The sequence below is a fragment of the Dermacentor variabilis genome, chromosome 10 (assembly GCF_050947875.1).
Source record: "Dermacentor variabilis isolate Ectoservices chromosome 10, ASM5094787v1, whole genome shotgun sequence".
NCBI classification, from domain to species: domain Eukaryota; kingdom Metazoa; phylum Arthropoda; class Arachnida; order Ixodida; family Ixodidae; genus Dermacentor; species Dermacentor variabilis.
The window spans coordinates 19120543-19134784 of NC_134577.1; the positions used below are offsets into that span (position 1 = coordinate 19120543).

Below are 14242 nucleotides of genomic sequence, written 5' to 3' on the forward strand. Positions count from 1 at the left end.
GCTTGCTGTGTGCATGGGTATTTAAAGATTTCGAAACATAGCACGCAAAAGTGAACGTCCCACGGACGTCTGAAACCCCACGAACGAAGATTATTCAAACATCCGCGTACTAAGCGTCATTCCCACGGCAGCTGAACCGCTGCAGTGCCGGAGCTTCCTCTAGTAATCATCGCGATATACATACAAGAACTACACGGACGCTCAAGGATCATTCCCGCCGTCGCCGTCGGCGCCGCCGTGTTGTCGTGTTATCGACCGCGTATATGCGCGTGCCACGCGTGTAGGAAGGTTGGAATACCTTCGGAGTCGCGCAGCTCGTTTGGCTTCAAAAGCGACGAAGTCAGGTGCACGCACCGTCCGGCTCCGCTCAATCGGCTCAGCCGGAGCCAGGGCGGTGTTCTGGCACCCGCTGCTGGCATCGAACGTGGTGCGCCCACTATCATTACTGCCGAGCAGCTGTGTGCATGTAAAACCGTGCTGCATGCACTTGTCTGAGCGGTAGGGTACAGTAAGCGCCAAGCTAAATCTGCGTAATCCTTTCTTGGGGCCCTGAAAGAAGGTGCGGATGGCTTTCCTTCGGTCTCGCCTCGTTCACCATCGAGGTGAGATGCCTGAAACGCCTCTGGCGACGCTTGCCATCGCGCCAGTGCTCCGAGGCCCTTTCCGGGCAATGCTAAACCTTGCTATCGAAACATTGATATACTATAAATAAAGAGCTATGACCTAGCCACTCTGACTCTATACGCAGCCACAGGGACTGCCAGCTTAGCGAGCAGCATGGTAAATTTCAGAGGCTGTGCCCAGAAGTGCACCGCTTTTGAACCGTGAGGAGCCATCACTTCCCATGTTTGTTTTGTTTACCCACTGTTGTACACTTAGCAGTGTAGAAGGCTTTAGTGCCTGCAATATGGATGGTCGAGCTATGTGACTGCTCCTTCAACAGCGGCCATGGGGTCGATGAAATTGTCCTCTTTTCGGAACTGTTCGCACCAGACTGATCCCACAACGCAGTGTAGTTGCTGTTGAACACGCATGCGTTGATTCAGTCGAAATTTTCATGACAAATTTATTTACTTCTATAATAATGCGGACGGTATGTCAGGCTGCAATGCAAAAGGCACGCTCAATATGGGAATCAGCCATGCTCGTTGAGTTGCAGAAGTACGCAGGACGCACACGAAGTTTGGCTGAATTTTTAGCCGTTGCTGTACCATGAAATGGAGGTGATTTGTGGAGTGCGCTGCGAAAGCGAGCTAAAATAGAGGCGTAGGTGTGCTTCCAGATGCCCGATCACATGCAGCATCAGCTCTCCGGGACCAAAGAGCAACACTTATCATAACGAAGGTAAAAAAAGAAAGGTTCGACGACCGTTCGCTGAGATTTGCTCGAGAAGACGCCTTCCGCTTGTGCTCTCCCTGAATAGGAAAATATCGCCCGCGACGAGAGAAGTAACCTCTCAGGACGAAGCAAGCTGCCTCTCTCCATTTTTTTTGTTGAATTTCGAGTGTTTCATTTCTATCGGACACGGAGAAGGCTGTGTCACCCCTCATGAAAAGGACCGAGACCCTCGAAGAAGGCCCGAGCCAACGGTTATCACAGGATCACGCGCTACATAAGGAACAGATACAAGCTTGTGAGCTCTCGCCGATACAAGTTATCATCCTATACTAGCTCTCTCCGAAGAGCTGCTGCAGTACTGTTGGTTGGCCTGGGTCACGTGGGTAGCTAGAGCGCCCGTTATAAAAGCGCACCTTCCCGTCTTGTTCAGGCAGCGGCCGGAGTCTAAACTCCGTCCTGCAGTGACCGAGCAAGCGTCATGCGGCTATTGCTGGGGATAGCAGCCCTTGCGGCTGTGGCCGGTGAGTACGCCTTCGAGTTTTGGAACGATGGAATTTCTGTCGAGTTGAGCGGTAGTCGGCGTATGGCTGGAGGGTGCCTAAGGGCCCCAAACCTCATGGTACCGGAGTAATAATTTGGGCCAGTTATTTCCGACGGAGTCCAACGTTATTGATTTAGCGCAATGCGCAGGACAGCAAAAAAGGAAAATGAAATAATTTCTGTTCATAAGATATTCAGCATCGCAGGTTGTTATCACCAAAGACTGTTTCGCTTACTTCTCTTGAACTTCCACGGACTCACTAGCGAGAATGTGCGATAAATTAGCTGCATTCTATTGCGCTTCTCTATTGAACATGGCTATACTGGCTACATCGCCAATAATGTTAAGAATGTTCCGATCTATACACAAACGCCTTATAACCTCCGCTGTAGAAACAAATAAAAACAACAGCGTCGTCAAACCTAGGAGGGTAGGCAAAGAAAGTCTCGCTTCATTAGCAGTTCGAAGGAATACTTTGACACCTTCCTCCCCACACGTTCATAATATACACAAGGAGAGAAAAATTTTAGTCCCTGCGAAGTGCTTCTGACATAGTAATAGGTGTGTGTGTGAAAGAAGAACTGAATCATGTTATCTTTTAGAAGTGCTTGTTTCTGTGGAAAACTTCGACAAGTGTTTTTAAAAGTTATTTTTGAATAATGACCCCATAAATAAAGTTGGCAGTGGCTTAGCTCAGCTATGCCAGTATATACGTAGCGTAAAGGTACGGTTATGCTTGGTTAATCTCTTGCCTTGCTTGCTAACCTTAGCTTATCCGGCTATGGCCTTGTTTGGCCTTGTAATTCAAATGCCGCAGTCTTTCACATACGTCACAAATGTGTCCAAACGGATTGTACACAAAGTCCGAGAGGAAGAGTGTAGACGCACTCGCACTTTCACCGAGTTTCATAGCATGTTCAGCGCACCGACGAGCCTTGGGATCGTCCGTGACACTCTCTTGATCCGGCCGCTGTTGTTGGGAGGCCATAGCACGGCGTTGAAATTCTTGGCGACGTCTTTTCGCTAGGCGTCCTTCGCGTTGCTCCGGTGTCTCGACCGCACGTTTTGCCTTGGCATGCTCGTTCTTTCGACGGTCGATGGCCAACTGCCAAGCGACAACCTCGGGGCCTGAAGTGTTTAAGTTTTCCAGTCTTTTGCGCCGACTGGCAGCGGCTCGACTCTCCGTAACCTCTATGTCGAGCGCGCTGCATCAACCGCATATCCCGCGCATTTAGACGCACAGTGAGTCCTCCTTGCTCATGCGCAGTGCCGTGCGGCGCCGCAATCGCAAATGCAGCAGCGGACGCACACGGCGCCGGCGCGTCTGCGGAGACTGCGACGTCACACCTCTGGAATGCGCCGCAGTCGCCGCAGTATGGCAGGTGCACACGCACCCGAAGCTCGGATCCAACCCGCGTAGTGTAGCTTTACGCTACAAAATTCTACCAGTCGGTGACATTATTTCCAATGTACTTTTTCCCCTGAGGAAGGAGATACACACCCCGAAAATAGCAACGTCGACCTCACCAACATCGCGCTTTCTTCGGCAACGGACCTTGCATATTGCTTTCGTTCAATGCATGGAGGACAGCAACCGAAAGTGCTCTATTTAAGCTGTATAGTACCTGGCAGTTCAATAGTTCAGCAGTTCAGTTCTCGGAAGCGGGTGACCGGATGTTCAGTCGTTGAACAGTTTAGCACCAGAAGAGGGGGCTTGGTAGTTCAGTACAAGGAAAAGAGTCCACAAAATTTCATTAGTTGAGCAGTTCAGTACCATTTAAGTGGCACTTAACGCACATTAACATGCATCATGAAGAAAAACACTGTATTAACCCCTATGCAACACGCCTTCTGTGCTACACATGTTTACGACGCATGAGCATGATACTACACAGTGTTTTTCACTGAACCGCGTTACAGAACATACTCTCAAGTACCCCAGGGTAGATAAAGACCCAAGTCTGAAATATCTTTTTCGAACGATTTGACGGATTGTCGTGAGGTTTAAACCTCTTAACCGTCTAAAGCGGAGCACCGCAGACATCACCGTGAACGACACATTCTATTAATTCAGGAAGCTGTTTAGAAATCACTGATGTACATAAGAATTGTGGCGTAGCCTTTAGAACCAGATGTCCAGGCTAAGGATCGAGTAAACTGCACAACCTGCAAATTATTATATCTTGTTAACTCGCAAATCCTTCAGGCTCTTTGTCACTCCAAGCAAATTTTTCTGCAACATAATTGCGTCCTTAAGGCTGTATCAAAATAATTTATTCGTAAATTACGTGGAGCCCACCTAACTTTCTGCCGCCCCCTGCTACGCTTCCCTTCCCTTAATTCGAATCCAGTCCGTAACCCTTAATGACCATCGGCTATCTTCCCTCCTCGTTACATTTCCTGCCCATGCCCCCATTTCTTTTTCTTGATTTCAACTAAGATGTCATTAACTCGAGTTTGTTCCGTTACCCACTCTGCTCTTTTCTTATCCTTTACCGTTACGCCCATCATTCTTCTTTCCATAGCTCGTTGCGTCTTCCTCAATTTAAGTAGAACCCTGTTAGAAAGCCTCCAGGTTTCTGCCTCATACGTGAGTACTGGTAAGACACAGCTGTTATAAACTTTTCTCTCGAGGGATAATGGCAACCTGCTGTTCATTATCTGAGAATGCCTGCCAAACGCACCCCAGCCCATTCTTATTCTGCTGATTATTTCAGTCTCATGATCCCGATCCGCTGTGACTACCTGTCCTAAGTAGATATATTCCCTTACTACTTCCAGTGCCACAATACCTATCGTAAACTGCTGTTTTCTTCCGAGACTGTTAAACATTACTTTAGTTTTCTGCAGATTAATTTTTAGACCCACCCTACTGCTTTGCCTCTCCGGGTCAGTGAGCATGCATTGCAATTGGTCCACTGAGTTACTAAGCAAGGCAATATCATCAGCGAATCGCAAGTTACTAACGTATTCCCAATTAACTCTTATCCCCCATTCTTTCCAATACAGGTCTCTGAATACCTCCAGTAAACAAGCTGTGCATAGCATTGGAGAGATCGTATCTCCCTGCCTGGCGCCTTTCATTATTGGGATTTTGTTGCTTTCTTAATGGAAGACTACGGTGGCTGTGGAGCCGCTATAGATAACTCAGTATTTTTACATACGGCTCGTCTACACCCTGATTCCGTATTGCCTCCATGACTGCTGAGGTTTCGACTGAATCAAACGCTTTCTCGTAATCAATGAAAGCTATATATAAATGTTGGTTATATTCCGCGCATTTCTCTATCACCTGATTGATAGTGTGAATATAGTCTATTGTTGAGTAGCCTTTACGGAATCCTGCCTGGTCCTTTGGTTGACAGAAGTCCAAGTTGTTCCTGATTCTATTTGCGATTACGTTAGTAAATATTTTGTAGGCAACGGACAGTAAGCTGATCAGTCTATAATTTTTCAAGTCTTTGGCGTCCTTTTTCTTATGGATTAGGATTATGTTAGCGTTCTTCCAAGATTCCGGTACGCTCGAAGTCATGAGGCATTGCATATACAGGGTGGCCAGTTTTTCTAGAACAATCTGTCCACCATCCTTCAAGAAATCTTCTGTTACCTGATCCTCCCCAGCTGCCTTGCCCCTTTGCATAGCTACCAAGGCTTTCTTTACTTCTTCTGGCGTTACTTGTGGGATTTTACATTCTTCTAGACTGTTCTCTCTTCGATTATCGTCGTGGGTGCCACTGGTACTGTATAAATCTCTATAGAACCCCTCAGCCACTTGAACTGTCGCATCCATATTACTAATGATATTGCCGGCTTTGTCTCTTAACGCATACATCTGATTCTTGTCCATTCCTAGTTTCTTCACTGCTTTTAGGCTTCCTCAGTTCCTGAGAGCATGTTCAATTCCATCCATATTATACTTCCTTATGTCAGCTGTCTTACGCTTGTTGATTAACTTGGAAAGTTCTGCCAGTTTGGCAGAAGTTGGAGTTTCTTGGTCAGATCTTTCGTCTCCTGCGATAGCTTACTGGTATCCTGTCTAACAGAGTTACCCCGACTTCTTTTGCACACTCCTTAATGGTGCCCATAAGACTGTCGTTCACATTTTCCACACTAAGGTCTTCATTTGAGTTAAGGCCGAACACCTTTTCTGTAGCTTGATCGGGAATTTCTCTATTTTCCCTCTTACCGCTAACTCATTGATCAGCTTCTAATGTACCAATTTATTCCGTTCGCTCCTCAAGTCTAGGCTAATTCACGTTCTTACCATCCTATGGTCTCTGCAGCGCACCTTGCTGAGCACATCCACATATTGTATGATGCCAGGTTTAGTACAGAGTATAAAGTCTATTTCAGTTATAGTCTCGCCCTTCGGGCTCCTGGACGTCCAGTTTCGGCTATCCCGCTTGCGGAAGAAGGTATTCATTATCCGCATATTATTCTGTTCTGCAAACTGTACTAATAACTCTCTCCCGCTATTCATAGAGCCTATGCCATAATCCCCCACTGCCTTGTCTCCAGCCTGCTTCTTGCTTACCTCGGCATTGAAGTCGCTTATCAGTATATTGTATTTTGTTTTGACTTTAGCCATCGCCAATTCAATGTCTTGATAGAAGCTTTCGACTTCCTGGTCATCATGACGGGATGTAGGGGCGTAGACCTGTACGACCTTCAATTTGTACCTCTTATTAGGTTTCACAACAAGACCTGCCACCGTCTCGTTAATGCTATAGAATTCCTGTGTGCTACCCGCTATATCCTTATTAATCCGGAATCCGACTCATAGTTCTCTTCTCTCCGGTAAGCCCCGGTAGCACAGGACGTGCCCGCTTTTTAGCACTGTATATGCTTCTTTTGTCCTCCTAGCTTCACTGAGCCCTATTATATCCCATTTACTGCCCTCTAATTCCTCCAATAGAACTGCTAGACTCACCTCACTAGATAACGCTCTAGCGTTAAACGTTGCCAGGTTCAGATTCCGATGGCTGCCTGTCCGGAACCAGGGATTCTTAGCACCCTCTGCTACGTCACAGGTCTGACCGCCGCCGTGGTCAGTTGCTTCGCAGCTGCTGAGGACTGAGGGCCGGGGTTTGATTTTTGTATTTATATAGGAGGTTGTGGCCAAGTACTGCACCAGGGTGGCCAATCCTGCTCTGGTGAGGGAGTGCGTTACTGGTTCTGGTCACCGGCATGAGGCCCCACTCCAGGCCTGTTTATGCAATTTTATCAGCACGCGGATTTTTTAAATGTTTTTTAATCCGGTGGCAAATGCGCGGCACCGGGATTCGAACCACGGTCGTCTTGCACGCGAAGATCGAGGAAGTAACATCATTAGCTCAACTTAAACATTGAATAGAATTACTCTAGATTTAGTTTTCTCTAAATATGACAACAGCAATTATAGTTCGTGTGTATTAACGTACAGCAAGCATGTCCCGAGTCACTTCAATAACAGAGCAAATAGTATCCGTTTTTAGTGAACTATGTCCATTGCTGCAAATCGTACCTAATTTGTGGCTAACGCCTGACTTTTCTTTTTTTTTTCTCCACCGACAGTGTCCGTCACCTACGGAAATGGTAAGATATCCTAATTTGTAATCCTCTCAAGGCGCGATCACAGCTCTTACCGATTCCAGAGTGAATACAATTTATCTCTGTTGGTCAAACTTTTCTTCGATAGTAAATCAACCCTGACAGATGATCTAAGTACACTTTAACAAACGCTTTCACCCTTTGTCGCTTAGCTTGACCCACACTATTAAGTGTCATTTATGTTGCCCACGTGTCTGTTCTTTTGTGCTGCGCTCAAAGTAATTTCAGGTCACAATCGGCAAGCAAATAGCAGCGTAGCATAGCGTTCTTTATAGAAAAGTAGTGCGCACAGAGTGTTTCTTTTTTTGCAGTGTACAGGCTGCTTCTGCCTTCCACGGAATACAAAAGTCACACGCTACTATTGTCAAGCAAAATGAACTTGCTATTAACCCACGCATAACATGTAGCATCTGCATGTGCAAGCTCAAATAAATAAAGAGATTGTTATACGTCTCAGCAAGTAAGATAAAGTAAGATTCTTTTGAAAGTTCAAAACTGTTCAAACTTTTGCTGACCCTGTTCGGAGGACAAAAGAGCAATCTGAGTGAAACGCGTTAGAGCAAGTGACATGACGTGAGGATATGGCAAATAAATATTGAACTCATAATCAATGTGATCATTAGGCACGTTTTGGAATATGCCGAAAGTCGAAAAAACGCAAAGTTGGAAGCGTCCGTGGCGCCCACAATTTCCCTTCCGCGTGTGTCACGAACAATTAAAAAAGAAAGCCGACAGAAACAGCTAGTCACACATTATTGTGTAAAGACGACTGCGATAGGTTGTCCACAATGCTTTTGTTTCAGTGCTCATAGGCACTGCAAAAGACATTTGTAGTATATTGTTACCTTTGGATAAATTGCAAGTGATGATTGCTCATGTAAGTTATATTTATAGCTGCTGGAGTTTCACTAACTGCTGCTTATGTACTGGGTCCCACAGGGTACGAAATTGGACGTGAGTATATCTACGACTACTACGGACACTTGCACACATTCATGTCGGGAATGAGTCAACAAGACTCTGGCGTCGTTCTGAAGAGCAAGATCTTGGTCCAGCCCAAGAGGGACTACCTCATTTTCAAGGTAAACACCAATTTATGCATGCGAAACACTAAGTGGCAGTCTTGTCTTCAAGTCATACTGCCGTAACCTATTAAAAGCGATATCTATTTAATACCAGTATACGGAATTCAGCAAAGTGTCGATTCGAAGTGAAGTGCGCTTGGACCCTACGGACTTTTTCAAAGGGCTCATGCGAAAGCCAATATCAAAGAATGCAGGAATAAATCATTATTGATGGTACATCCAATTAAAGAGGTGAAACACCTTCGGGAAACCTCTTCTCTGGAAAAATCGGCCACCGCCTGTTATGAGAACTCCTCAGCTAGTGCAGATGCCCCCTCCACTTCAGTCAAAGTCATAGCCGGAAGGCCCACAACAATTTCAGGAATTGGCGCACAAGTTTCTCGAGCCTAAAGAACTGCCACCAGCGTACGTGAAACTATCAAGTGCCCAGCAAGGAATGCAATCGTTAACCTTTCATGTCAGCAGAAGGAATCGGATACACCGGGCTTTGGTTATCGGTCGCTCGAGTGTTACAGTAGTATTTCTTTTAAATTGTATATTGGATTCGCAAAGTTTAATGTCTGAAAGCCACGCTCAGGCTGTAGGAGCCGCAGTGGTGGAGGCATGAACATTAATCTTGACCACCTGGGGTTCTTTAACACGCACTGATATCTGCGCACAGGAGCGTTTGCGCCTTCTGCCTCCATCAAAAACGCGACGGCCGGAATTCGAGACATCGACATCCGCACTCCGCAGCATGAAATTCATACCGACTGAGCTCTCATGGCGGGTCAAATAACTTTTTTTATTGCGTATTGCTTAGACTCTTGTTCATTGTTTCATTGTCAGACTAAGTTTTGCGAAACGGTTTCTTGATCTCCAGACTGGGGGCTTCCGGAAACAGACATGGTGCTAGGCTAGTCGGTTCATAGTGCTGAGCAGAACATAAGTATGATCACTTTGGTGCAAACAAGGAAGCACAGAGGGGAAAGGAAGGACGGAAGACGGAATTTAAGTTCCCTTCCGTCCTTCCTTGTTTGCGCCAAAGCGATCATATTTATGCTCTGCTTAGCAATTCCAGAAACAGGGAGAGAGAAATGGTGTCGGGAGAATCGCTACAGACAGTGATAATCCCCCAGTGATCTTCCAGTGATCCTCCCTGCTTTCCAGTGAAGGTCACTGGAAGTGATGCTTCTCGTTCATTAACCTACACTTGCGCGCGGGTTAAGGACCAAAGGAAAAAGGGAAACAAATGGCGAAGAAAGCAAAAGCACAGCAGGGGCGGGTAACGTGGTTGTTTGTCTCGTTAACTTACTCGACTGTCGGAACCTATATAGCAGATTTGACCAATTTCTGGTTTTACGATCCTATAGGCCGGCTTTCCAGGATTGTCGGCTCCGAAAGCGGTCGGTCGTCGAGACAAGCCAACGCGGTCCCGAACGACCACCTGTGACCAGTTTAAATTAAGAAAACGGCAATTAACATGCTCGAAAGTTTACTCGCTGCCTCAGTCGTAACAAGCAGCACCCTCGATCATTCCGGCGGGGAAAGCAAAGAGTTTTGTGTACGCTAAGCCCAGCCACTGTCGGCAAGGTACTGTACTACTTTCGAAAAAGCTTGCGATGCTCGCCATTTTCATTTTTATACAAGCGTGCTCCATTTTAAGAAGACGCTCACACGGCTTGCCCATGTATAACTATTCATAGTTAGAATGAAACTTGGCAGTTTCGCGAACATTGCATCAAATAGATTTACCTGTTCATACGGTTGCTTCTGTACTGTGCAGGAACCTGGAGTAATATACGGAACAGTATCAACACCGAACTAGTCCCCTTGCATAATTTCTTTAACGATGTGAGGGTTTTTTTCGCGCTGGCGAATTTCAGGCACTAAAGATAGTCTTGTTTTGTGCGCAGGTGATTGACATGAAGTTCGACAGGGTTCACAAGGATGTGGAGGATTTCGTCGAGCACCCATTCAACTACAGGACAATCGACGAGCTCGGCCGCTTCATAGAGAAGCCCTTCACTGCCCGGTACGATCAGGGAAAGGTCAGTGAAACAGATTTGCTCAAGTGCACAAGCATGACAGCGCAACCGCTTGGTCACGGTGTGGCGTGATTGCGCTAAATACTGAAGATAGACATCAAGCTTACGACTCGAGCGGCAATCAAGCATGATGAAATCAGGTTGACGTTATACTTAAATCACCAATTGGTTGAATTTTACACAGCAGACGACATCTTCAAGGGTAGTTAACGCTAGCCAGCGCCGATGCTCTCAGCAGAGCATTGTAATGAAACCAGGGCTTAGGCCTCAGGTGACGAAGTCGAAAGAAAAAGAAGTTATGATTCTGGCCCTGCTTAAAACCAAAGGGCGCTTTTTATTTATATGAAAATTAGTTGTTAAAGTCTGTGGTTTTGCGTGCCGAAGCTACGATGTGATCGAGGCACACCGTAGTGGGCGCCTCCGGATTAATTTGGGCCACCCGGGATTCCTTACCGTGCACACAACGCATGGTACATGGCCGTATTTGCATTTCGTTCCCAAGGAAATGGGGCCAACGCGGCTGGGATTCGAGCTCGCTCCCCTGGACTTAGCAGGGCAACGCCAACGCGTCTGCGCCACCATGGCAGGGGTGCTTTTGAATTAGGCGTTAAATTTTCTAAGTCTCACTGCATCTAAAGAGCAAGTGGGTAAAGTCCCAAGTTGACTTTGCATGACAAAGAGAACATTCCTTAGCCTATCTCGTTGGTGGCGAATACGTTGGTAGGTCAGTGGGTTATGTTCTTACAAGTACAGCTTTAGGGCGTTTAACAAGATGTTGCCGAAGAAAATAATTACGTGTTCTACGGGATGATTGAGGCAGGATCCCAAGACGCAATAGCCCGATGATATTGGTTCTGGAGATCCTGCGCAGGCAGGATCTCGTACCTTTTACCTTACCGCTAATTATTAGCTTTATTGCTCTTCGCTCGCGGAAGCTGCAGTGTTTGGAACGCTGGTTCATGCTTTGAAAAGCGCGAAAGCGCTAAAGATCAAATCATCATTACTTTTCACCGTTGCCCTTATGTGCTCGTAGTAGCTTGCGATTTCAAGCAGTTGAGACTCAAACCTGCGCAAGTAAAGTAACAACTGACGACAGGTATAGCGCGAGTATTATACAAAACCATGACTCGCTGACAAGGGTTCCCAAAATTCATGGGATGTGCATGACCTTTTTTAATCTAGAGATTGTCGTTAACACATTCGCTGCTGGTACGCATATATTTGAAACCTATATATGTCACTTAAGTATACAACAAACAGAATGACCCTTTGTAGGTGAAGTCACGGTTCAAAGGAATCACTTAAAAAGGAAACCATTACGTAAGAAAAATGTAAACGTACATATTATAAAATGTTACTTAGAACAAGTACGATGGCTTACATGAAATCCACAGACATTCAGTGCAAAAAGGGGCCGGAGGTACTCAATCCCGGTTTCTTCATAGCCGCCCTTCATGCTCCTATTCGGTTACTTTTTCTACATGCATATACTGGTCCTCTTGTTAATTTTTGTTGTTCGCACCTCTGCGTCGCAGATCTTGAACATCCAAGTGACCCGAGGTGAACCAATCTGGTCAGTGAACATGAAGAAAGCCATCGTCAGCCTCTTCAACGTCGACCTGGAAGCGATAAACCCCATCTTGCCCAGAGATGAAGCTTTCTACTCAGACTGCGAACGTGGCAACTGCGTCGGTGGCATGCGCACTGAGCTTCCAGGGATGTACCGCATTTACGAGGTCAGTTAATCGTAACATTGACCTTGACTTGTGCAGTGCAACATGTAATAATTCAAGCTTTTCCCCCGCCTCTTATTTTGTTTTTACTGCTTATCACGATCCACCAGATCTGAGCTGCAAGAAAATGTTTCCTCTTTGCCATTGTCAAAGTAATAACCCTTTCCTCCTATCTTATTTCACCTCCGCACCAAGAAGAACAATTTGTGCAGATTTTGTAAGCCATTGTAGTGTGACTTTGATTCTGGCATTATATAGAGAAGAAATAGACCAACAACTTTGTGCTACGTGTTCTGTCTGCGCAATCTCTTTCTGTGACTATATCTTTCGATGGAGGTGGCTGAAGGTGTCCTTAAGGAAACACTAATTCTACTGTGGTGATACTAAACTCCAACTAATATGGAAGGCATTCTTACTGGATATTTAACAGACACCAAACACGTCGAAAAGGAATAAATTACAAAAGAAATCGACTATAGTAAATATTTCTTCGTGAACTGTTTTCAGGTAATAGCGGATTTAGACATGCGTTCTTACTATGCTGAGCGTATTATTGATGATAGCTATCTACACAGAATAAATCATTCAGAATTACTCTAGCGAAAGTAAATAACGGCGAAAATTGCTGCAGAACGAAGCACTGTGTAGCGATTGCGAAAGAATGCTTCATCCTTTAAACGTGACCTTGTATAGATAACACATTTTCGCACTCGCATTCTCTTGAGCACTGCCTTGAATTCTCATTATCTCTACGGGAAAGTGTTATGAAAATTGCTAAGAGGCTGATAGCCGTAAGTGCTGGAAATCCAAGTAGTGCTCTGTTCTTAGAAAACCTGCCTCTCTACACTATTCACTGTTTATTCAATGCAGGACGGCATCTACGGTGAGTGCGAGACTATCTACGACATCCAGAAGACCGTGAACCCTGAGAACCCGTTCGCCAACGTCTTGAATGTGACCAAAATCAAGAACTACAAAAAGTGCCGCAATACGCCGCAGGTCTTCTTTAAAATCAGCCACGGCACGCGATGCGTTGACTGCCCTGGAGATGAGACTGTGAGTGAAAAATGTTGAGTGGTACCACAGACTGCTCGTGATTTCGAACTACTTCCAGATATAAGGAATATGATCATGCATGGCCAAATTAGTTTACCTCCGATGAATTTTCATGCCTGCTATCAAGGACGGATACATGCATTTGTGGCGACGACATTGTGATTCTTAAAGTACGGTCAGTCATGTGGCTATTAGTGACCTATGAATTCTTAGAACAAAACTATATACCAACAGATTACCGCAAGTTCTGTATGCTAGAGTATGAATGATAGTGAGGTAGAAGCACTAAACTGACGTGAAACGTTGAAGTGAAGCTCAGAGAATCGAGCACAGAAACTGCTGCCATTCGATGGTTTGGGTTTAGGCGTTATAGCTGGCAGTTTTATTTCCATCAAGGCTCTTTTTGTGACGTTTAAAAGCAGCGATGTCACGCAACTGCCGGAGATACTTTTTGTTTCGACACATTCCTGTGATTTGTCCCTGCAGTCTGACTGAAGTTGTCGATCGCTAATTTCGCAGCACCCGCTGACATCCAACGCCGCCTACCACTACGACATCCGAGGAACCAGGCACAACTTCATCATTGAGAACATCATCGCTGACGGCGAGATAATGTACAGTCCATACACACCGGACGGAAATACAATTAGGATCCTTCTCAAGTACGTCTTCTAGGTTAAATCTCACATTGATGCTTCTGAAGAAGCATTGCTAGAAACCATTGTACCATTATTTTAGTTCAAAGGCGTCAATCTGTAGAAATACTTGCAGATAGAACACACAGTAGTGTTAGCATATTAGTATTACGCTGAGTGATAAATAGAAAAGGAAAACAATCAGAAAAACATGCCATAATCATGAGCAAGAAACAAA

At 45.6% G+C, this 14242-nt stretch overlaps 1 protein-coding gene across 1 annotated transcript in view; it reads left to right on the forward strand.

Moving 5' to 3' along the window:
* Nucleotides 1–1673: 1673 nt before the first annotated feature.
* Nucleotides 1674–14242, forward strand: part of LOC142560059 (vitellogenin-6-like) — a 40799-nt gene continuing 28230 nt past the window's right edge. The window contains exons 1-7 of the mRNA XM_075671836.1: nucleotides 1674–1859; nucleotides 7433–7453; nucleotides 8408–8550; nucleotides 10449–10583; nucleotides 12116–12316; nucleotides 13184–13369; nucleotides 13889–14031. Of these exons, the coding sequence (XP_075527951.1) occupies nucleotides 1817–1859; nucleotides 7433–7453; nucleotides 8408–8550; nucleotides 10449–10583; nucleotides 12116–12316; nucleotides 13184–13369; nucleotides 13889–14031 (872 nt within the window). The 5' untranslated portion in view covers nucleotides 1674–1816. The remainder of the gene's footprint in view (nucleotides 1860–7432; nucleotides 7454–8407; nucleotides 8551–10448; nucleotides 10584–12115; nucleotides 12317–13183; nucleotides 13370–13888; nucleotides 14032–14242) is intronic.